Genomic DNA, 26,178 nt, shown 5'->3' with positions numbered 1-26,178 from the left:
TGGTAGGCTCCAGGCATTGGTGCTGTGAAAGCAAGACTGGGCTTCGCAATCTCATTTAAATTCAGTGAATATAATAGAACAGGATCTAGTCAATCAAGTGGTTGGTGCCGTCGGATACGACACTGAAAACCTTCTGCTGCATTGGCTCACACAGTGCCAGCAGCCGGTTCACAATATGAATGGAAAATGATGGGATCCAGTGTAAAAGCAGTCACTCTCTGCCATACAGGGGGCTTATGAAAGAATGTCATTTCTTTGGAGCATAAAAGATGCTTAGTCAGCAATAACCTCATTCACATATGTGAACAGGAAGTCATCCATTTCTCTGCTGCCTTGAATTAAACTACAAGATACCTTGTGGACGGTACCAGTAAAGAAATGGCTTATAGTCCGTGGCATATTCTGTCTCCGGTACAGTGGGCTCGGTGGACATGGTCTGCTGTGTGTGGTGGAGGAGATTATAGACTCCAGTTTATGCAGCAGATAACCAGCGCTAGGCATGTTCTCTTGGTTTTATTGCAGAGATATAAGAACAAAAGGCATGGGGTTAGAATTTCAATAACTTGGAATACATTTTTCACAGGATGTGTTCATTTTCTTCTAGGAGCTCAGACTCGGAGGGAGCCTTCGAGACACCAGAAGAGACAACACCTGTCAAAGTCCCTCCCCAGCTCACTCCTACTGCTGCTGAGAAGGAAAGCCAAGAGCAGCTCCCCTCAGAAGATTCAGGTAAAGAAAGACAAGTATGATTATCAAGGGAATCTGAAGGTTTAATTGATAACATAGACCTCCTTAAGCATTATACAGTATAGGCAAAGTAAATGTATTTTAAATAGAGGGTCAGTTTGCATTTCCTGATGTTTAGTGTTGCTTCTGATACAATTCATCCTAACATGCCATTCTGAGAAGTCCACCTTCAACAAATCAGGCAGAAATAGAGAAAAATTGTTTATTTTCAAAAAAAGTTATATATATTATAGACATCTGTTAGTCTCATGAGACCATGGATTTGTGCCTTGGAAGGTTTCCAGGGCGCAGGCCTGGGCAAGGTTGTATGGAAGACCAGCAGTCTCCCCTCTCCACGCCACCGATGTTATCCAAGGGAAGGGCATTAGGACCCATACAGCTTGGCACCAGTGACATCGCAGAGCAATGTGTGGTTAAGTGCCTTGCTCAAGGACACACATGCTGCCTCAGCCAAGGCTGGAACTAACGACCTTCAGATCATTAGGCGAATGCCTTAACCACTTGGCCATGTGCCAACACTTCAAAAAAAAAAGTATTTATGTATTTATTGAGATACAGCACAGAATTGGCCCTTTGAGCCACATGGCCCAGCAATCCCCTGATGTATCTAAGCCTAATCACAGGACAAATTACAATGACCAATTAACCTATCAACTGGTACACCTTTGGACTGTAGGAGGACCCCAGAGTACCCAGAGGAAACCATACAAACTCCTTACAGGCAGCAGCTGGGTTGAACCTGGGTCACCTGTACTGTAGAGCATTGTGCTAACCTCTAGGCTACCAGGCCGACCTAAGAAGATCAAGCAAATTACAAACAAATAATCATAATCAGCCTTTCCTTCGTGTGAATGTTCAGTCAGGTATTCCTGTATGCAGTACACTTGTGAACATGTGGTAGTGGCCAAGCATTGACCCACCTGTTTTTAACTTAAAATAAATTTTCAGTGCCCTTTAAGAGCACAACAAAATAGAGAAATTGAGTTGATGAGTTGTTAACCTGCAAAATACAGAGATGACATTGTTAACTGCCTTGAAAATCTTTCTAATTACTCCTTTTGTTTTCTAATGAAAGTCATCCAGTGGTAAAATCCGTGTAAGAATCACTTGGATTTTTAAGAGCACAAAACTAGTCAGACCCAAAAGTAATTGACATTCAAACAATGGGTTTGATATTTTTAATTCTGGGTGACATATTTCAGAATATGGATTGTAACAGACATTTCAAGTTGCTTTTGGAAATCCCTGCCCGTATTGGCCGTGCCATCGTTCAGCATGGTAAATTTGAGGATGGGAAGGTGGGTGGGGGAGTGCTATTTCCTGGGCAAGGAGTGGTCCAGGTTATATTTGGAAGTCCTAGAGAACCATTCTATTTTCTCTAGAAACCCCAGTTCCAAATTTATCTGTATTGGGTGTTCTCAGCTCCATTGCTAACAAAGGATAAAGCACAATTTGACCAGGTCCAATGTTAGTGGTGTTGTGTTGTCATTTACATCATCTCAAACTACTGCATTAAAGAGGTGAATATTATGGACGTCTGGTACTGGGTGCCGTTTGGTGTGGACTCAACTGCAACTTCAGTCTTACCAAAACAGTGAAGTTAGCCATCCCATTTTGAGGTTGTTTATCCCTTTATTGTACCAAGACAATCAAATTAAAATTGATACCAGTAAGAGAAAGGGATTTCATCTCAATTAGTTACTAACATGGTGGTTGCATGTTTATAAACATTGGAGTGACTTTGACATTGAGCCCAAGTCGCTGTGATCACTTATCAGTGATGATTTTGTATCGGGCATTGTAGTGGTTACTAAAACAAACCAATACTGCTGAGAGATTGAGTATTGACATTGTGTGCTGCTACTACTACTACCACGTCGACTCAAGCCTGGGGGCCGGCGTCGGGCACGATGACGGACTCTCCACTTCTCCCTCTCCCTCATCAGTGTGTTCAGTTCATCTACATTTGGAAGCGCGTCACATTGTGTGACACGCTTCCAAATAACTGAGTTCCAAGTCGACAAAAGCAGTTCAGCTCCTTATTACAAAACCGGCAAAGACGAACGATCTTATACCAATAATAAACTAATGAAACCAAATTAGTGATATAGCAAAGTAAGAGTAATTAGCATTCAAATTAGTGTAATTAAGTGGTCAACAAAAAAAAAATCATCCCCCTCCACGCCCCCCCCCCGGCTCACTCCTTCTCACCTAACCTAAACTAACTAAAACAAAGTGTGAATACATAACTACGCTCACTTGTTTCTACCACACCCCAACCCATGTGACAAATTACCAAAACCCATAATAAACGTGCAACACAAAATACAATACAGACAGAAAACAGATACATGGCTCCTCCAGGCATTGTTGCTTAAGCAGGTTCTTTTCCTGCAATAATTTGCTCTAAAACCCCTCGACGTTACAGTTTCAGACTCAGGGAGGAGGTCACGGATGTGCTAGAGGGTGTTATCATTAAAAAGAAAAAAATGTATTGAATGTTTCAGTAGGCACACTGCTGAGTAGCTCCCCAGGATGTGTCACACGCTAAAATGACAGGCAGGGGAAAATATTGTTGAGGTCCTGTCAGATTTTTAAATCTTTGCTGGTGATGGGTGAGCTGCCAGATGATTCTGAGGAGAGACTGGATGGGCGGAATTTGTTCTCCTCGGGGAGAGGAGGCTAAAAGGGGAACCTGACAGAGGCCTGCAGAATTATGAATGCCATTGATAAAATGGATAGTGTGAAACATTTCTCCTGAATGGAGATGTCTAAAACCAGGTTTAGGTTTAAGCTAGGAGTAATGGGGTTAGAGGAGATCTGAGGAAAAAGAGAAAAAGGTGATTGCAATCTGGAGTGCACTGCCCGGGAAGGTGGTGGAGGGAAGGGCTTTCACAGCATCATCATCATTATGTGCCCTGTCGTATGACGTGTTGTCAAGGTGATCACGATTGCCCTTGGCAAATTTTTCTCCAGAAGTGGTTTGCCATTGCCTTCTTCTGGATAGTGCTTTTACAAGATAATTGACCCCAGCCATTATCAATACTCTTTAGAGATTGTCTGCCTGGTGTCAGTGATTGCATAATCAGGACTTGTGATATACACCAGCTGCTCATACAACTATCCACCACCTGCTCCCATGGCTTCATGTGACCCTGATCTGGCAGCTGAGCAGCAGGTGCTACACCCTGCCCAAGGGTGACTCGCGGCTAGCGGGAGGAAGCTTCACCTTACACCCTTACACCTCCTTTGGTAGAGATGCATCTTCACTCCACCACCATCTGGATGAACATTTGATTTGCCAAGACATGGAAGGCTATGGATGAAGTGCTGGTAAATACGTTATTATTGATGGGCACTTGATTGGTTACATGGACGTGGTGTGCCTGTTTCTGTACTGCTTGATGCAATGACTTTATGACAGTGCATTTGCTGCGTTTTTTATTTTGCAATGAAGGCATACTGCCCTGCAGAAATTTTGTACTACTTTGCATCTTTTTAATGATCAATATAAATATTTGGTTCTATGAGGTGTGTTAAGTTTTGTAACTTCAAAATGTTAAATTAATTCAAAGAAAACACAAGAGTCCAAAAATACGGGTGTAGTTCCAGATTACTTTAAGTTGGGCATGCACATATCACGTGGTAGCATGATGATGTATGTAATTAATGTATTTTTACATATAACCCATAATTATTTAAATGAACAGGAATGTTTAATCAAACAATATATATACATACAAGATCACTCAAATATTATTGAAATATTAAATACACAACAAAGTGGAAGCAGTAACAGCTATCGTAAGAGTTCTGTAGAGTATTTGCTATTTAGTGCTTTAAGCAAACCTAAGTACATGCTTGTCATTTGGATCCTTTCAATAGCTATCTACAATGCAATAATAAATGTCCTCAAACCTTTATTTAAGTGCTTAAAAATACTCAATATTACCTGAACTGACCATAAGCAACAATTGGACTCAAAATAGCACTGGCCATTGTTGGTAGTTAACTGTTCATATATCCATGAGACAGAATATCCTCATGAGAGAGCATTTCATTCAAGTAATAACCAATGCTATTCATCTGGTATTTTTGCAGAGAGAATAAATGTGTGTTGTGACAGAGAAAAACATCACTTCATGCTGGTTGTTTTGTTGTCATTAAGCAAATTTGATGCCAGCAGGGGTTTACATATAGATCACGATGTGCAACTCTCTGTGGCTCCTTAAAAATTGAATCCAGTTAGGAATTCCACAGGCAATTTTCATTTTAATGTTCATTTTTATTGTTGAATACAATGATGGGAAAGTCACCTAATTCTAAAAACCCAGACTGTTTTATTTGAAAAACATGCATATGAATGATTTTATTATTTAAATTAATTTTGGATTTTCTGTGTAGTTTTAATAGTTGACAAATCAAAGCAGTGAAAGGGGATTTAAAGATCAATTGAAGAAACTTGGGTTATATTCCCAAAAATAACCCAGTTGAAGTTTTTGAGATAATAAGAGGAAGAGAAAGAAGAGATAGGGAGAAATTTCAGTGGTGGTGGACTCTAGGTTGAGAAATATAGTATAAGAGAGCCCATTTGTTCAGCAGAGAAGCTAAGATTTTTAAAGTCTAAAGGTTATAGAAAAATGAAATGCCTCTCTGCAAAACAAAATTGATGCCAGGTGTAACTGAGATTCATAAAGTTGTGTTTGGCAAATTAATGAAGGGTTTGGATTAAAGGGGGTTACTTGAAGTTAGATCATAGGTAAGTCAATATGTCACTGAGAGAACGTGTTCATTTTTACTTTGCTTTGAACTGATGCCACAACACTTAATGAACAGTTCTTTGTGCATTATTGGCGATATCTTGAATAACCTCAGTCTAGTCCAGTTTTTATTTTAATCTCTACAAAGTTGCCTGCACTTCTAATGGTGATCCATCAGTTTTGGTAAATCCTGAGACTGTAAAGATGTTTTGTATATAAAATGCCAAAATTAATTAAAGCTAAATATCTTCGTCAGAGCCATACTTAATGCCTATATTTTAAGAGTTATGTATTTGTCATTTAGTACATCAATAAATGGAAAGCATAATATCAGTTAAAATAATACAGACTCTAATTGCTGACATCCTGAACTTGGAAAGCCTTTTGTGTAGTTGAAGATTGGTTTTCTGGTGGTCTAAATACTTTAGAACAGGAGTTCCCAATCTTTTTAGTGCCATGGATCCCTCCCATGGATACGTGGATCCCAGGTTGGGAACCCCTGCTTTAGTGAAATTCAGTCGCGTACCATCAGTAAATGACAAAAGTTTATTGGAAAGGCAGTCAAATAGTTTATAATGTTCTCTGCACTGTATTTTATGTTAACCCAGATTCATCCTAATCCAATTTGTGAAAGCTGCTTACGGAGCAAGAACATCAACAATGCAACATTATGGGGTTCCTTGTGTAATACCAGAGATGAAACTAGCTTACTGGTTTCAGCTTGATGTTCCCTACTGATGTGTTGCAAGTTCTTGTAGCACTGTAGAAGTAACCTTTTTATGCAGCTCTTTGGGAACACACCACAAGTTTAGGGACACTCTTTCAGTCACAGGACTGGGTTACTGTTGAGCGAATGGATGTAATGGGGCTGGGAGTGGAAAGGAAAGTGTTTCCAGTAGGATCGCAGGACCTGAACAGTCTGGGGAAGAACTGTACCAAGGTGAACTTTTTTTTTTGCAAGACGTCCAGCTCCTACTGACAGAAAATTGCCTGGGAAATCTTTGTAAATCCAAACACTAGTGCAGTCACTAATTACCCATGTGGGGAAGCCTACGATGCAGTCTAACACCTTTAGCTACTCACCACTTCTTTTGGGCTGAAGAGAAAGGTAAATCAACTCTCTTCTCCTTTTGTTTGGAGTTTGGGTGATCTTCCTGAGGTAGGAGCAAGCAGATTGCAATATGTGGTAGAGATCCGCAGCAGCAAATGAGGCAGCACTGTAGTGCACTGGTTAGAACTACTCTCTTACAGCTCTAACTACCTAGGTCCCATCTTGATCTCTGTAGAGTTTGCACATTCAACCTGTGACCACCAGGATTTCCACCGATTATACCTGTTTCCTGCCCCACGCCAATGTCATGGTAGTTGATTTGAATTGAATTGACTTTATTTCTAACATCCTTCACATGCATGAGGAGTAAAAATCTTTACGTTACGTCACTATCTAAATAGATATAGCTAACATAGCTATGATATCAGGTCGTTAATTTCTATTGACATGGTAGAACTTATATAAAAAAAACAATTCAAGGGATCAAGTATTGGAAGAACTTGGGGCTAAAGGCAGACCATGATCCAATGATCCTGCAAAGGGGCTGGAATTTAATAATAGGGAGGTTTGTGCAAAGAGTTAGTGGAGATCACCTGAAACAGTGTGTATAGTTTTAGTCCCATTACCTAAAATAAAAAGGAGATTCACCAGGCTTTATTTCTGGGTGAAAAGGTTGTCCTACCAAGCAACACCAAACAGTTTGCACCTATATTACGTGGAATTTAGAAAGATGAAGGGTGACTTTATTTAAACATGTACGATCCTAAGAGGTCTTTGCAAGATTGATGTTGGGCTGTTTTTATTAGTAGGAGAGTCTAAAACCAAGGTAGCTACAAGATAGATCTAGTGAATTCCGCCCCCCCCAAGAAAAAAATATTCTACATACCTTCCCATGGAAGGTGGGAGAACCTGGATCAATGGTGGATGAGTTTTTGACAGATTGAAGAATAAGGGGTATGTATAAATGGCATAGAAGAGGAGTTGAGCTTTGCATAGATAAGCTATAATCATATTATAATGGAAGGAGCAATTCTGAAGGGCCAGATGATCTACTCCTGCAACTATTTACTTGTGATGCTTTCAGAAATGAAAAGGTTGCAGGTATGTCCTTCAATTAATTCAGATTGCAGGGAGAATTGAATATGTGCTCAACTTAGAAAGAAAGAAAGAAAAAAATAGAACCAAAGAGCAAACTTGAATTTAAATAATTTTGTCACCTTCTTTGGGACATCGTAAGAAACTTCACAACATGAAGTTAACTGTGATATTTAGTTACCATGATTAGTTACCATATGGAGGCAGCTGATTTGAACATTAAAAAAGGCTGCACAGACAACAATAGAATAAGTTATCTGTAAACGTTTCTTTCTAGATGTTGCATATAACATAGAAATAAATGAAGTTCTTTGGTTTCTGACTGGAGTCATGGGATCATTTAAGGAGGCAATATTGCACACACACAATAGTTTGCCACAAGCGGTTAGTACAAATTGTGTGCTCAAGTTTGAGGATGTCATGTCAATTAAATTCTGAAAATGCCATATTGGTTAACATTTTGGAACTGAGCCTCTCATTGGGACACAACATTTTTGGATGCTACCCAATAGAAGAAGGCATGCTATTGAAACACTAATCTATCTTTGTGTTTCATTGACACATTAGCATATTTTCATCTGAACTTCTACCATGTGCAATATTTCTTGAGGTATCTGTTTTGAAAAGAGTCCAACATGTTGGTGTGATTTCTCTGCCTTACCGAGACTGTCAGTGCTGCAGTCCATTTAGTTGTGCAAGATTTGAACGAATTACTTACTGCTGAAATCGGCAGATTAGGGCACCAAGGAGTCATCTTCTCTGGATGCCTGTGTACATTAAACTTATCAGAAAAAGCAAAGCGAAGAGGATCTTTACCAGTATTTGTAAATTGTAAATCCTGTCTGCAAGCCTGCAGAACATTCACATGAAGAATACAGTTAAGCTGTACAGTTTAGGTGCATTTAGGATGCTGTTACAACAAATACATCAAATGCTACAATACTTAATGTTGAAACTAACCTAGAAAGCTAAAAACACTCACTGCTTCTGCAACACAATAATTTTATAAAGCTATTGGTACAATTTCTTGCATAAAAGAGACCAAGTTGTATTTCTTGCAATAGAATTTGGACTATACCATTTGTCACAAATTCAAGGCGATAGCTCTGGAGAACTGCCCATGTTCTGATACAGAAGACATAGATCTCCTCTTGGTGCCGTTCTTCGCCAGTTCTATGCATGTAGTACATGTTGAAGATAGTACTTCACTGAGATGAAAACACCGAATTTGCTGAGACGCCCATATTTTGTGTCGAAGGAGAAACTGGGATGCTAATGTATTTGCTGATGGCAGCTACCGTTATTTCCCAGGTCAGCAGCTAATGTAAAAACTGATAAGAAATCTGGCAATTTGCCTCTTTCTCTTGTTCCCATTGGAATTAAACTTGGCCTCTTGTTAAATCAATTAGACTATACGATCATGCGACAAGTTGAAAGCTTATTAAGATAAGCTTATTTTATGAGTATTGAATCTTATATGAAAGAGAACTGAATTGTCTTTTGTACAAAAAAAATGTGCCCAACACAATACTGGTTAATTGCTAATCATTGGGATATTTTAAGGTAACTGCTATCTGGGGTAGGCCCTTTGAAAGCTGAAGTAATTAGCATAAATAGCTTTACTAATTGGATATTATATCAGTGAAATTGCAATTAAAAGGTTTTCCTGTTGATTTATTCTTTTAATCCCTTCTGCAAAGGTAGGTATTGCTTACTGGTGACAGAGTACCAAGATTCCCAATAAAATGCGGGAAGCTTTTCTTGGAAAGCGTAGTTGAAGAAAAGGTTTAAATCTGTACTCAGCTATTAAAGCTGATCACGTAAGAAAGTATCTGTAATGGAGAACATCTGGTACGAAAATATATGTTCATTCTTTTATAATAGAGTGTGAAGGAAATCATACCGTAGAAGATTTTTAAAAAATATAGTGGAAAATACTGAGGCATGTTGCTTGTCTTGCAGGGCCACTACAGTTTTTTTTTTAGTGTTACATTATAACATTACTTTTACTTACTTCCGTAATACTTAACTTTAACAGTGGAAGAAAATGTTTGAATCCAGCTCAAAATCGATCAGATTCACAATTACTTTATTGCCAGTATGTGAAACACACCAAAGTCGATTGTGGCTTGGTGCCAAGCATAAAACACAGGACAATACCAGAACAGACAACATGATAGCAGCCAACAATTTACGAGACGAAAGTGTAAAAGCCTTGAGCAATCAACAATTAGCACAAAAGCCAATAATCAAACTTAGGAAGTAAATATGAACAAATGAACAGACTAAATAATTATCAACACAACAATGAGAGCAGAAAGGACCATATATAATGGACGACAACCAAGTAAGGCAGTTCAATTTGTGTGTATTTCTAAGTGACATAAGTTCAGGAGTGTTTTCATAGAATTTGGTAAGATGATATAAAACAGTAAATCACATTTTGGATATTTCCCAATATAAAGACAGTATTTGTATTGAACTGTTGGAATGATTACTAGGTGTTATGGCATACTTTATCAGCAGTTAGACATGCTCAAACAAGCAAGTGCACGTTACAGACAATGTTGAATTTCTTCATTGACTTCCCTTCCCTAGGAATGTGTTTAAAAAAAAAAGATGGTGAGTTCACCTTTGACTGCTTATTTAGTTTTTATCTTTAAAACTGAACAATAGTTTGCATTTACTTAATGCAGCTAAAATAGAGGGGAGAAAAAAACTGATGCAAAATGTTTCAGAAACAGCCAAAAAGGAACATGGAAAGATGTTCGAGTTCTTAACGAATAGTTGTGCTTCAAAGCGAGTATTACAGGAATGAGCAATTAAAGGATTTGGAGATTAATTCCTCTCTAACCCTCTGGTTTATAGATGAGAGATAAAAAAGAAGCTTGTTAAAAAATAACACAGATAAAGGTTTATGTACTAAGCTCATCAGTTCTTCATTTTCTGGACAGAAAGATAACATCTTGATAGCTGATCATTTCATATATCTCTGTGGATGCAGACTGACCAATAGAACTGTCTGCCTATCTATCTATCTGTTTATTTACTTATTGATTGATTGATTGGGATGCAGCACAGAGTAGGCCCTTCTGGCCTTTCAAAGTGCAGTGCCCATCAACTCCCCAATTGAACCCAAGCCCAATCACGGGACAATTTACAATGACCAATTAACCTCCCAACCAGTATGCCTTTGGACTGTGGGAGGAAACTAGGAACCCACGCAGTCACTGGGAGAGTACACAAGCTCCTTACGGACTGCGGTGGGATTTGAACCGAGGTTGCTGATGCTGTAAAGCGCTGTGCTAACCACTACACTACCATGCCATCCCTGAGATGTCTTGCACCAGTCTCCTTTCTACTTCAATCACATCAAAGAAATGCAAACTATTCTTCAGTTTAACAGATAAATCTATACAAACAGACAAAGTTGAACTCATTGTCTTTTTTACACATTCCTAAGGGAAATCAATGAAGAAATCACACATTGTATCTAACATGCACTTGCTTATTTCAGCATGTGCATCATCATTAATTTAGCCCTTCCCCCTGGACCACATCTTTTCTCCACCAAGTACACACTATAACACAATATATTTGTTCAAACCGGGGCTTGTTTTGCTGCAGTGAATAAATACACCTTCCTAACAAGTTTGGATATTGATATCGAGTGGAGCATATTTTAGGAACAGCTAATATTCACATGTTATAGGAGCAATGGAAAAGAGAGAGTACCACTTCTCTCTGTGACCCTTATGGTTCTGTAGAATGTAAGGCAACAGACAATGCACTGGTGGAAATATTAATTTAGGAGGACATAACTTGATTTATATTTACAGTGTGGCAGATGTTTTGGTTCAGCTTACATTCAAGAAGGTTATAACTTTGCAGAAATTTTTTCACATAATTGAAAATGAGTATCTTTTGGTAACTTTATTCTTCAATAATGCCACAAAGGAATAACTCAACAGTGGCTGCTATGAAAGTGTAGTGACCACTGTGAAAGTGGCTGCTGCTGAACTCAAGTGGAAAGGCAGGTACACGTCCATAAATAGGCAAATTGTAATCATCTGTAAAAAAAAACCTGATTACCTTTAAAATTAACACCATTACCTCAAATGTCCAAGAGGAAAAGAATCTATCAACCTGATGTAATGAGGAATGGAGACCATTGTTAGATATCTTCTTCAGAGAATACAGCCCATGCCTTTTCTTAGCGCAGGCTTATGCATGAAGTGTTTTTTCTAACTGTATTTAATTTTCCTTCCCCAACAATAATCAGTATTACAATCACCAGAGAGTTTCCTCTACAATTCAGAAGTAAATATTTGCTTTTTCAATAATACTTACGTTGAATCCCAAGGGCACTTTAGTTTTGTACATTTGAAAGCATTTTAATTATTTGAATGGTGTGTGTGTGTATATATATATAAACAAAAAATTAAAGTTAAATCCTTGTAGCCTGTGTTATGTATCTCCAAAAAATAAAAATGATTTAAAGGAAAAGACAAAGATTCCAAAATGTGAGCCAGGCTTAATTTTAAGCAAGGTGCGCCCATATCACATGGTGATATCATGACATGCCATTCATGTGCTTCAACATATAACCTGTAATCAAGTATTTAAACAAAATCAAACAATATATTTACAATATGACTCAAATATTACTGAAATATTAAATGCACAACAGCCTGTACTGTTTCTCAGATTTGCAAAATAATTGCTATTTCCCTAACTCCATGTACATGTAAACATAAAGACCTTTGATTTTTTTTTCCAATTTCATTAACGTTCATTCATCTGCTGTTCTGACAGGCTTGGAATAGGTGGCTACAAATGACAAAAGTCTCTCGTCATTACCCGCCCGTACCCGATGGTCCTCTTTCTTATATTGCATTAAAGAAGCTCAACATGAATCCCATTCATAATAAAGTGTGTTAATAGTTCCACAAGATTGTTTCACATGTGGCTTAAGTATGATAAGCTGTCAGACTCCTTCAATATTATTTGGCTTCCTTCTAGCCAGAGAACTGAAAATGCCTGTTAGATAATGTAAACATTTTCTTCTTCTCCGTTTTTGTTTTGGGGAGGAATGTGTGTGCTGGGTGACTGGATGATGAGTCATCAGGAGTGCCTCTGAGCACACAGCTGTTGCTTCCTGTCTCCTTCCCATTTGCTCCAGAAAAAAAACTGGCTTCAGATTTCGGTCCTAGGTCCACCATGCGAGGGAAAACGAATGTAAGATGGTATGCTAAAACCTTAGATCGGATAAAGGTTTGTCGTAGCCTCCACAAGTAAGATTGCTACTAACCTAGAAGTCATATTTCTGCTAACCCACTTTTACTGGTCTTGTTGCTTACTCTGACTACAGAGAGAGCTAGGGGGGATTTCCAGATGGAAAACCTGGAAGTGACAGTTTCTTAAATGACTTACTGAAATTGACAGTGCTTTTCTTTCATTTATTCTCTGCAAGTTTTCTAGCTGAATGCTGGAGTGGGATTGTGGATATCAGGTGGTAGATTTGGGGGAAGAATCAGCCAACGGTCAGGTTAATGAAAATATGTGCGCTTTTGCTCCGGGGAAATCTGTTTATGTTATGGTGGAAGTATAACTGCTCCTTAAATGTTGTCAATGGCTGGCACAAGAGTGGATAAGCCAGCTCCTGCTCCATTAAAACAATAAAGAGGTATGTTCAGCTTTGAAAGCATGGGATTTTCATTTCACACTCTTACCAGTGGACAGTGCATCTTTAAAAAAGTGAAAATAGTTCTTGGGTTAAAACTCTGGAGTTATTTTTGGAAATTTGCATGTCGATTGTTCCTGTCAGCTGGAACTTCCATTTACTCATTGACTCATGCGTGAGGGCAGCCCAGTAGGATAGAAATTGCTCATGTGGAAGATAAATCGCACCTTACTCTTATTTCATAGAGAAAGACCAACACAATGGAAACAGAATAGATATCCAGAATGTGTTCTGGGAGTTGGTGCAATGCTCTCCACTGTCTTATATGTATTATTTAAACAGATGAAGTGGTCACTCCTCATTATGGGAGGATATCTATGCCAGCTTTGCCGACTACATTGAACTTATTCAATGCCATGCCTAGCTTTAAAATGATGATTTTAAAGGCACCAGGAATCCAAAGGTAGCAGCAGTCTTTTATCACCCCCCCCCTCCCCCACCGGCCTGCTGACATTTAAGCAGGGAGTCTTGCTGTGTATGTAGCAGAGAGCTCAATTTATAATGAAATTGCAATTGAGAGAAGTGGTTTCAGTATAATATAAAACTAGAGAATCCTGTCTTGCATTCTGACCAATATTTCCTTTCCTTTTGTTTATTCTTCCAAGGGAAATGTGAGTTGCACGTCAGGCCAGTATTAAATGGGCATAGCTAATTGTGGTAATGAGAAACTGTCTTACACTCCATGTAACAAAGCTATCTGGATAGAACTCTTAAGTAAGAAGTTCCAGGATTATGACACAGTACCTTGGCTCACATGTTTCACATACTGGTCAGTCCTCATCCTGTATTTTCACATTAGTCTCAAAAGTATAATTGTCTCATTTTTATATTGCAGTAGTTTTCACCTTATCTATAATCTCTCTCTCTTTTTGTATCTGAACAAACTTTTGGTATCCTCTTTGATATTATTAGCTTGTGAATACAGGCCCAGAGTCATCAAAAGCTCTTCATATGACAAGCCGTTTAATCAGGAATCAATTTTGTGAATGACATTCGAACCCTCTGCAGTTTCAACACATCCTTTCTGAGATAAGGGGCTTACTTACTGTAAGTGAGTTGGAGCTTGTAACAACGTAGAGGTGGAAATAAGGGGTCTTATTGATGCAGAGAAGGTGTAGGTAAATTCAAGGTTGAGCAAAATAGCAAAGCTATGAACAGGGTAGCCAATTTGATCAGGAAATGGGGTGAAGGAAGGAGATATGGAATTGGCTAATAAAAATATGGATTTACTCTTCTCTAATACGTTTTGGTGGTGGAAGGGTAGTCTCATCCCAGGTGAGCAGATATACCTTACCATGATGAAAGAGAAATTGTTATTGACAAGCCAAAGCAGAATGTCATCTATTGAAGTGTGAACGTGGTCCCATTTCTGCAAATATCAAAATACATTCATATTTACTGGTTTGTTTTTAATTGTTCATGTCATTATAGATAACATCTTCTGACATTTTTATCACTCAAATATATGGAGTCACACTAACTTTTAAAAAATGACTAGGTCTAAACATGTTTACATTATTATTATTATATAAGTATTTGGACTATTTTAGAGTGTTGGGGCAAGGGAAGAATGAGTATAGATTTAAATAATAAAGCTTATCTTCCATCAGTAATGTATGGTAAATGCTTCCATTTCTATTTCAGTTGTTTTTCCTGACAATCAGAGTGTTGCTGCCCCTGAGAACTCGCCACAGCAAACTGATTCCTTCAGACCGCTCTCTGAGTCAGCTTCCATTGTATTTGATGAAGATAAACCAATAGCCAGCAGTGGAGCCTATAAAATTGACTTTGATAGTCTTGACGTCTTGGACTCTTTAACTCCAAGCTCACCTGGAAAGCTCGAAGGTCCTGAACCTGGGAGGCAAGCCAATGAGAAGTCCCTGCACACACTGACCATCTCCAGCCCACCAACCCCACAGTCTCCGCCGTTCTCACGAAAACCAGCTGGAACGACGGATGCTGGTAGCACGGAGGATGTGGCAAAAACTCTGCAGGCAGAGGCTTTTAGCATAGCCTCAGATAGTGCTCCCAGTGTTAAGAAAAAGAAACCACGGCCATTATCTATAAAAAAGAAGACCAAATCAGAGAAGCCAGCAGAGAAACCAGCGGAAACACCAGCGGAAAAGCCAACAGAAACTCCAACTACAACAGAAGCCCAAACAAGGTCGACTGTCCCCAAGACAAATAAAGAACTGAATACAGCTGAATCCTCCTGCACCAGCTTGCAAAGTTCTACAGATCTGCAGGAGTCTCCTATTCCTCATCTGGCCATTGGTTCTGATCAAGCCAATATTTCTGAGCTCAATCCATTTGCCAGTGGAGATAAACTACAAACCTCACCAAAAGCACAAAGTGAATGTGAGAACTTTCCTGTTGCATTAAAAGAATTGGACAAAATAACAACTGAGGCTGGCACAGCGTCTGATTCTCCAGCTGTGGGTCATGCAGTGAGGCTGGAATTTGATTATTCTGAGGACAAAGACAACTTTGAAACTGATCCAGAAAAAAAACCTGTTCCTAAGAAATTTGGCAAAAAGACTGGTGGGAAGATGCCACTAAGAAAGCCAAAGCTAGGAACAAAAAAGGCTCCACCAGCTGAAAAGGTAGACAGTATCCCATCATCTTACTCATCTGCTGATCCTGATGATATCCCAATTCCAAAGAGTACATATTCATTCGACCCTTCAAAATGGGATGATCCTAATTTCAACCCCTTTAGTACCAATGTACAGGTGCCAAATTCTCCCAAGTTGCCTCGTGCTTCATCTAGTATTGATGTGGACAACTGTGAAAGCTCAGCAGATCCATTTAAATCTTCCACAAATATCTCAGGATCTCCTTCACATTCCCCCGCTTCATTTGAGGTGAATGATGACACTGGTGCAAGTGAGGGGGACAGTAACAATAAGTCTTCAAAGAAGAAGAGGCTACCTTTAAAAACGTAAGTAATAAAGTAGTCACTTTCAGTGATGTGATCAGTGCCTTAAATTTCAATAACGTGCTTTTCAGTTTTGCAGAAACATGACTTGCTTGATGGTAAACAGCTGAATTAAAAAAAAACTATCAATGTGTTGCATGGTTGTAACATATTGCCAATGGGAATCCACATTTGTGCCAATGAGGCATTACTTTGAATTAAAATAAAACATTGGCCCTGATACAAAAGAGTATTTAGGTAGGGATCAGCATTTTTGTTCCTGTCCACTACACTAGTGCTCGTCATAGAAGCCATTTAATGTAATATTAACAGAATCATGGAAACAGATTTATTCTGTTGTGGGAAGGTCAACCAAGAAGAAGGAAAATACGCATGTTGGTTTTTCCCTAGGTTTAAGTGGTAGGTACAAACACTTCTCATTAAGCATCTGTGTTTTTGCATCTGTAGTCCATGCTGAATTAGCTGATCTCTGTTGAACAGCGGACAATCATTACAGTCACACATCCTCAGGTTGAACATTTAATTGTCTTCTACAAAAGGGAGCGTGATTCCTTAGGATTCTCTTAAAAGGGAGCTGCACCAGCGAAAGCTGCTTTGGAACCATTCACAGGGACACGTGTGAAATGATCAACTACTTTAGATTAAATTAGGAAAAGTTTTTGGACAGTATCACTTCAATCAATTCAGTTTTGAACCTGTAGGCAGTTCAGATATTGTGAGCATTTACTACTCCAAGATTACTTGCAATCATCTCTTTATAATTTTCATATTTAACCTATTTTTCTCCTCAGAGAATGAAGTGAAAGAATAAGTTTGAAGTTTCATGGTTCTGTAGTTGAGTAGATCATAAATGTTTAATAAAGGTTCTCCAGTATTAATATTGCTCAGCAGCCAATTGGGAAGTAAGACAATTTCATGAGTCCCTCTGTGGATTCTATAATGTTCCTTCACTGCCTTGCGCTATCTGTGAGAGTCCTGAAGAAACTCATGTCCTCCCATGACCTCCCTGTTCGGTCAACATGTAATGTGCATTTCTCTTTCCTCACTTTTGATATCTCACTCCTGTTAATCCATCTGAGAATTGGGAAAATACGACTGTGTATTTGGAGCTCAAAATTGAATCCATAATTTGAAGAAGATATACTGACCATTTCTTTTCATATAGAAACACTAAACACAGTCAATTATCACAGTTTAAATAATAACCTAAAATTGCAACAAATATGAATATCATTTCTTTTTGAAAAGCACTAGGGACATCCAGATTAATCTTTCTCAAGGATCATTTCTAGAAAAATTTTACCTTTAACACAGGAGATGAGGTACTTTGTGATGACAATCTTGATGAATCCTATATTGTCATCACTCACTGCAGCCTATAAATGAAAGTATATATAGCTAAAAGGAGTCCCTATCTCCAGTGATCATAAGCTCAGTCACACTTGTACCCTAGAACTACATAATTATAACATTTCAAGTCAAGTGATTACATTCTTAGACAAATTGTTTATAAATATTTAATATCCTTAGATCATTTTATGGTTATGCCTTATAATTACCTTTTAATTAAACCTTATCTTCCACAATTATGGTCAGACCACGAATGATCTTATTTAGTGAAACAAACACTATTTTTCATTGAGGTATTTGGTTTAATAAGCAATAAATTAAATACATTATTTAATAAGGCACTGCAGTATTTTTTTAAATCTGTGTTTTGTATAAAAATGAGAATTCCTGAGAAGATAAGAAATATTTGCACTGAAAAGGGCTTTGGGAAACATTAATGTAGTTTCTGAATTCTACGTGTTTTTCAGGAATATTTTATTGTGCATCAAGAATCCAGTGGTAAAGGGTAAAAATTTGCTGTCTAAAAGATTGGTTAGATTCCAAAGTGTAAAAGAAAGCAAATGAATTGTGTTGCCAACCACATATCTCTCCTGGTATCACTCATACAGAAGGAACTGGGTGGGATTGGGGCAGTGGCTGAGGCTGAGGTTTGATTTTGAGGCTTTTGTTTGTCTAACCTTTTCTCTGCTTGCTTCTAATCCAAATGATGTCTGCTCTTTCTTCTCCACCCCCCACCTTCAGCTCTAAAATCTTGAACTAAAATTTCTTATTTCATACCAAACCATGAGAAATGTTTTCTAATGACTGCACCCACCAATCAAAGACTCTGTTCTTAATCACCACACCCGCTTTCAGCTTGTTATGCAGCAGCTGGTTGAGAATCAGCAGGAGACAGTCACCCAGTAATGCTCAGAAATATCACTATTGTTGCAGCTTTTACAGGCCTAGAAAGTCTAATAAAATATGTCAGTTTTTGTTTTCACATCTTATAGAACAGCTTTGTTGATCTTTTCTGTCAGCAAAACCTGTGAAACCATTCCTGATTTTTCAAATGATCATTGCTAATCTCTGACTTTGTGTCATTCAGGTGGTTAATGATAATGACATTTATCTGTTAAATAATGCAAGATATTATCAAGTACTTTGAATTTAAAATAAGGCCTAAAGCAAATTAAACACTTGACACCATTAATCTACACTTTGGACTGCACAGCAGGAAGTAGTGCAAGAAAGAGAAAGCTACCTTGTGGAATTGATTTTTTTTTCTGAATAAGCAGCTGAGCTTTGAAGTGCAGGGAAAGAATTAATTTGTGTAGGAAATTGTGATGATTTTAAATGCAGTTTAGACATAGGGAGGCGAAAGAATGTCTTCAAGTGCTTAGAGAGAAAAGCAAATAGAATCTGTTGTATTATTGCTTAGTACAAAAGCAAGAGACACAATTTTTTGTATTTTACTCTCATCTACGTACCTATATCTAATTGCAGAGAAATAATAACCTTTTAGAAGTAATATTCTAAGTATGGTTAGAACAAATTATAACAAAGAGAATACATGCAATGCTTTATTGGAGAATGTCTAAACAAGCCTTGAGCAAGTCGTAAGCTTATTTTTTGAGGATTATTAAATATTTATAAAATTATTCCAACCTCCTTTGACAGAAATTGTCAGGTTCTTAAATTTGCTGAATATATTTAGCTGCCAAATTTCTGCTCTGATGTCATCATCCTTTGAAGTACTGCAAGGAATATTTAAATCTTCCTGTCTTGGGACTTATCCATACCTTTCCTCCCTCCTTAGTCTCGAAGCTTTTTGAAGGCCTGTTCCCTTCAATTTACTCACGTCTCTGGCACTAATCCTTAGTATCTGAAGACATTTTGTTTCAACTCCACACAATTGCCTGCTCTCCCTTGTTGTGGCTGGGGTGTTCAATAGGAGTGTGCAGATGAACTGTGTAGTTGAAACCCAGCCACTGTGCTGAAATCAAGTTGGCTTACTGTCCTGTAAGAAAACACATCCAGAGCAAATTACTCCCGGAAAGCGAGGTATGAAGGAAGGGATATTATGTGGTGAACATGATTTCTGGTTCCTGCCACTTCCTTCAAACAAAAGTTGTAGCCACGGGTGCTTACATGGGTCCCAGCTATGCCTGCCCTTTTGTCAGCTACACAGAACAGTCCATGTTCCAAGCCTACACTGGTGTCACTACCCTCTTTTCCTATGCAACATCGACAACTGCATTGGTGCTGCTTCCTGCACCCAGGCTGAGCTCGCCGATATATTAACTTTGCTTCCAACTTCCACCCTGCCCTCAAATTTACCTGGTCCTTTCTGACACCTCCCTCCCCTTTCTCGATCTCTCCGGCTCTATGTCAGGAGACACCTTATCCACTGATTTCTATTATAAGCTCACAGATTCTTACATCTGGACTATACCTCTTCCCACCCTGTTACTTGTAAAAACGCTATCCCCTTCTCTCAATTTGTCTGTCTCCGCCGCATCTGCTCTCAGGATGAAGCTTTTCATTCCGGAACAAAGGAAATGTCTTCTTTCTTTAGAGAAAGAGGCTTCCCTTCCTCCACCGGCAATGCTGCCCTCAACCGCATCTCTCACATTTCGTGCATATCTGCCGTCACCCTATCCTCCCACCACCCCACCAGGGATAGGGTTCCATTTGTCCTCACCTACTACCCCACCAACCACTGTGTCCAGCACATAATTCTCTGAAACTTCCGCCACCATTCATTCCTCCCACTGATGTCCCTCCTGGCACTTATTCTTGCAAGCGGAACAAATGCTACACCTGCCCCGACACCTTTCCCCTCACTACCATTCAGGGCTCCAAACAGCCCTTCCAGGTGAGGAGCCGTTCCACCTGTGAGTCTGTTGGGGTCATATACTGTGTCCAGTGCACCCGATGCGGCCTTCTGCATATCAGTGAGACCCAATGTAGATTGGGAGACAGCTTTGCCAATCATCTATGCTCCATATGCCAGAACAAGTGTGATCTCCCAGTGGCCACCCATTTCAATTCCGCTTGCCTTTCCGATTCCGACATGTCCATCCATGGCCTCCTCCACTATAATGATGTAGACACCCTCAGGTTGGAGGAGCAACACCTTGTATTCTGTCTGGGTAGTCTCCAATCTGATGGCATTAACACTGATTTCTCAAACTCCCAGTAACGCTCCCCCCTTCTCTATTCCCCGTCCCCTTTTCCTTCTCTCACCTTATCTCCTCACCTACCAATTGCCTCCTCTGGTGCTCCTCCCTTCTTCTTTCTTCCATGACCTTCCGCCCTCTCCTATCAGATTTCCCCTTCTCCAGTCCTGCTTCTCTTTCACCAACTTCCCAGCTCTTTACTTCACCCCTCCCCTCCCTCTCTGTTTCACCGTCTCCTCCCCCACCTTCTAATTCAGACTCCTCATCTTCTTCTGTCCAGTCCTGCTGAAGGGTTTCGACCTGAAAAGTCAACTGTACTCTTTTCCATAGATGCTGCCTGGCCTGCTGAGTTCCTCCAGCATTTTGTGTGTGTTGCTTGGATTTCTGACTGGTTTTGTTTTCATTATTTTGACTCTGTTTTGGGGATTGCAAATATTTCCCAGGATTTTCCTTGGTATAGCTTAAGAATAGTTACAACAATAGAATGGGAGAAGGCATGAGTTATTTTTGGATGTGTAGTCATTGAAGGAACTTCTAAAAATGTGAAAATAAATATGGTAATGGTATTGCAATGCATGGAATTATTGCATTAACGCCACCCTTGATATCTGATTAACAACAGGATGATAAAATGAGATTCACGTTTCATATAAAACTACAATTTGAAGACATTTTGGAGACTTAGTACCAACAGTTACATCTTGATACAAAGTTTGGTTCCATACACAACAGGGGTCCTTCATCAGAAACCCACCAGTATATAAACCGTTGTGTAAACGGACATCTCAGCCGAACACTCCTCTGAAATATTTCCAGTCCGGTGAAAACAAGGCAAGATTGTGTGGGCTTTGCAGTTTAGTGTAATCTGACTCACATGTGTTTGCTTCTATAGACTCCACAGTAATTGCTTGCTGCATCATGCTTGAACCCAAAACTAAGCACACACCTCACTTAAACCAGTGTTTAAGCCATTATTGACCAATGATAATTCTAGCAGGCTGAAACCTTTGACTGATTGTCTCATTATGTTTGTTCAAGTTGAAGTTTATTGTCATTCAACCGTATGCATGTATACCACGAAACGAAACAATGTTCCTTCAGACCACGGAGCACCACATAGTACATATAACTCACACATAACAGGTAAAGTAATATTAGCACAAATAAATTGACAAATAATAAAATATATTCCAGTGATTGACATTTAGCATAAGGTGCATTTATGACATAACTCAAATAGTAAACAGTGTAATATTACTGGCACTTCATACGTGATGAAACCTGGGTGGTGGCAGGGAGTTCAGTAGTCTTACAGCCTGGGGGAAGAAGCTGTTTCCGTCCTAACCGTCCTTGTCCTAATGCTACGGTACATCTGCCTAATGGTAGGTTGGTCAAAGAGATGTTGGGAGGGATCAGTAACAATGCGAAGTGCCCTGCTCCTGATAAATGGGTGCTCCTCGGATGGGTGGACGGGAGACCACGATGGTCCTCTCAGCTGTCCTAGACCTTGCAATCCTTTGTAGGTATTTAAACATCAACATCAGTATAAAATCTGATAGTCAGGTAGTCACAAGAAGTTACAGCTGATAACTAGACAGACTGTGAAATTGCAAACATCACTCAGAGGAGTCTTGCTCCCTGTCCAGAAAGTCTGGGATCTGGGCAGCATAAATCTAAAGGGATCCCTTCTAGCATTGTGGGGTCCTTGTGTGGTGTCAGATTAAAATGTAAGACATTTTTGATAGATTGTATGGGTTTTGCAGTTTAAAATATTTGGAAATTACAAGTGTTTAGTTCCATAGGCTCTGCAGTAATTTCTCACCGCTCCATCATGCTTGAACCCAAAGCTAAGCACACACCTCAATTATGCCAGTATGGAATATAGTTATATAGAACATAACATAATAGTACAACATTAGACAGGCTATTCAGCTCACAGTGTTGAGTCATAGAACACTACAGTGCAGAAACAGGCCCTTCGGCCCATCTAGTCCATGCCAAACTCTTAATTTGCCTAGTCCCATCAACCTGCACCCGGACCATAGGTCTCCATAGCCCTCCCATCCATGTGCCTATCCAAATTTCTCTTAAATGTTGGAATCAAACCTACATCCACCACTTCCACTGGCAGCTCATTCCACACTCTCACCACCCTCTGAGTGAAGAAGGTACCCTTTGTGTTCCCCTTAAACATAACAACTTTCACCCGCAAATCATGACCTCTAGTTCTAGTCTCACCCAACCTCAGTGGAAAAAGCCTGCTTACACTTACCTTATCTTTACCCCTCATAATTTGATATACTGCCAACAAAACTTTATCAAATAGAGTAGCCTGTGTGCTGATTTTGAGCCAATTTACACTAAGTGTCTTCTTCCTGTGTATCATCCATATCCCTCCATTCGCTTCATGTTCATGTATCTTTCTCAAACTCTACCAAACTGCCTGCTTCCACTACTCTCCCTGGTAACCCATTCCAGGCATCTGTCTCTCTGTGTAAAATGGCTGAATCTCACAACACTTCAAATGACCCCCCCCCCAACCTAAAAGTATAGCCTCTGATATTTGACATTTTCACCCTGTGGAAATGACTCTGTCTGTCTTATCAATGCCTCTATCAGGTCTCCCCTCAGCCTCCGAAGCCCAAGAGAGAACAATCCAATCTTTCCTTGTCGCTGATACCCTGTAATCCTGGTAGCATTGTGGTAAACATGTCGGCATGCTCTCCACAGTTACCACATCCTTCGTATAATGGGGCGACCAAAACGCCCGCAACACTCCAAGTGCGGTCTGAGCGAAGTTTTGTACAGCTGCAGCATGACCTCCTTACTTCAGGTGCATTCCTGGCCTAATTTTGTTGCTATCATCAGGATGTCCAATGGGGAGCATTCTTGTTGCCAGGTGCTTTTTAAGGAGAACCCATGCAAAAATAGATTGGGTGTTCTGTCATAAATCGGCAGCCAACACCAATGTGAAGAACACAGGCAAAAGTCACATACCCATCCCCTCCTATCTATGTTTAAAGATTTCTTCTCAGAAGTTGTCATTACCCACTGTCAAAACAAATGCTTAAGGTGATATCTTATTTTCAACACTGCAAGTGGCTGGGTACAGGTGTTAAAAGGTAATTCTGTCTTCCAATTCTGTATATGGGATTAATAAGTTCTGGTCTGGATACAGCAGAATGGTAATTTTACATATCGGGATGGTAAGGTTACATGTCTGAATTAAAAGGATATGTCCTACTTGCTAGAAAAAATGTTTCTTGTGTTTGTTCACGTTCTCCTTGCCAGTTCCTTCTCGCTGTCCGTCTCTTTTCTATGTAACTATCTCTATGTCACAGGACTGTAGAAGGAATGAAGTAATTTTGTTCTCTGTTGTAAGTACATCCAACTCTCTGTCCTGCACGCTTACCTCTGCTTTGTGTATGTGTCCTGCTGTGTCATTTCAAAGCTGATGCACTTCCCTTTTTTATCTATTGCCTCATGCTTTCCATTGTCTATTGGAAAAAAAACAGCTTAAGATAACATTATTTTATAATTTCCCCTTGCACTGCACCTTGGCAAGAAATAGCTTTTCAAGTTGTCTAATGGCATCTGCCAAAAAGTGGAATTACATTTTATTTTCCAGGCAAGTTCAGATGATTCTGATTTCAATTTAATTGTGATTCTGTCCAGCAGTTCCCATTAATCTCTTAAGGATTCAAGGCAATAACAGTTCGGCTCCATTTTTGTTAACAAAAAGTAATATTGTGACTAGCTTTACTGTGAATTTCAATTCAAATTGAACTTCTTGACAGACTCCTCACATGGTATTTGGCTACCATTGAAGGCAGATAGACCCCTTTGAAAGACTTTCGGATGAGTCTAGTTTTACTCTTTAAAACTTCGGGATGCTGATAAGTGAAGCGTAACCCAGCTTCTCCAGCAGCATCCCTCTAAGTACATTGTTCTGTTATGGCCCTTCATGATAAGGTGCATTTAAAGCGAATCACAGTTTTATATCTTTTAATGTTCAACATGATTAAGAGATTATGGCCTTGAAGAGATTAGGTACCCTATGCAGTTTACATTTATATTAAAATTCATCCAATCAGTTTCTCAAGTTTCTCTAAGTGTTCTCTGTCAGTTTGTCATGTAATAGCAGGTATATTTGTAGATTTTAAATACATTACTTGTATCTGCAGAAATACTTTTAGGGTGAAGAGATCTCCAAAGCGAACCCCACTCTCAGAAACATCTTCACAGGTCAGTAAATGTGAATTTGACTGAATTCCAGAACTTTCATTATATTGTCATTATGGAAATGCGGAGATGAGAGAAGATGGTAATTGTACAAGATAAAATTGTCCATAGATTGCTTATTCTATCTTAATTTGATATATGGTACTGTGCAAAAGTTTCAGGCACATGCAGAAAAATTATGTAAAGCAAGGATGTTTTCAAAAATAATGAATTGAAACATTTCAAAATATCAAAAATTTACTATAAAGTGCAGCAAACATGAAGAAAATTAAATCAAATCAAGAGTTGGTGTGACCACTTTAAAACTGCATCAATTCCCTTATGTATGTGGTCATGCAGTTTCATAAGAAAATCAGCTGGTAGGTTGTTCCAAGCATCTTGGAGAACTTGCTGCAGTTCTCCTGCAGACTTTGACTCCCTTGCTTGTTTCTATCTGTCCAGATAATCCCAGACAGCCTCGATGATCAGGGCTCTGTGTAGGCCAAATCATCTGAAACCATATAAAAAATCTAGGGACCTAAGACTTTTGCACAGTACTGTATTTACCATTTTCAATGGGCAATATGCAATACATTTGCTCTGCTGTATGTTTCAATCACAGAAAGGAAATTTCAGATTGGAATAATATTTTACTGTATGTGAACGAATACTTGGGAAATCAGTGCTTGTATTCTATATGCGCTAATGTTCTCTCAAAGATTCTGTATGTCTTCAGTCAGTCAAAGTTTGAGCTGGTGATGTTGCTTCAATGTGATATCAAGATGAATATTTTTAGTGCTCATTTTTTAGGACTCAACTCCACTTACCACTCCTGAAACACCACCGGTAATCGGCACAGTGGAACATGCCACTGATGAAGAGAAACTAGCCTCCTCAGTAACAAATCAGAAGTGGTCCTATTCTGGAATACAGTCCGAATTAGAAGAAGATAAACCCGATTATCCTCAGCCCTCTGATCTTTCTGCATTTGTGAATGAGAATTCTGAGTTTGCAAATGAGAACTTTTCTTCGGCAGGTGAGAATCAAAACCATTAATGTTTCTTTTATGTAACCTCAATATAAATTCATCAATTCATTTAGTTACCAAATTT

The 26,178-nt window shown here is 39.1% G+C and overlaps 1 protein-coding gene across 7 annotated transcripts in view; it reads left to right on the top strand.

Annotated features, from left to right (window-relative positions):
- The window catches only part of LOC140185800 (uncharacterized), a 278,871-nt gene that overhangs the window by 213,649 nt on the left and 39,044 nt on the right, over positions 1–26,178 (top strand). For all 7 annotated transcript variants that reach the window (XM_072239496.1, XM_072239493.1, XM_072239495.1 and 4 more), the window contains 4 exons: positions 605–729; positions 15,041–16,337; positions 25,030–25,090; positions 25,877–26,102. In XM_072239496.1, coding sequence (XP_072095597.1) covers positions 605–729; positions 15,041–16,337; positions 25,030–25,090; positions 25,877–26,102 — 1,709 coding nt within the window. The remainder of the gene's footprint in view (positions 1–604; positions 730–15,040; positions 16,338–25,029; positions 25,091–25,876; positions 26,103–26,178) is intronic.

Source organism: Mobula birostris, chromosome 21 (assembly GCF_030028105.1).
Source record: "Mobula birostris isolate sMobBir1 chromosome 21, sMobBir1.hap1, whole genome shotgun sequence".
NCBI classification, from domain to species: Eukaryota; Metazoa; Chordata; class Chondrichthyes; order Myliobatiformes; family Myliobatidae; genus Mobula; species Mobula birostris.
The sequence above is the reverse complement of the archived record's forward strand: the minus strand, read 5'-3'. Positions and strand labels throughout refer to the sequence as shown.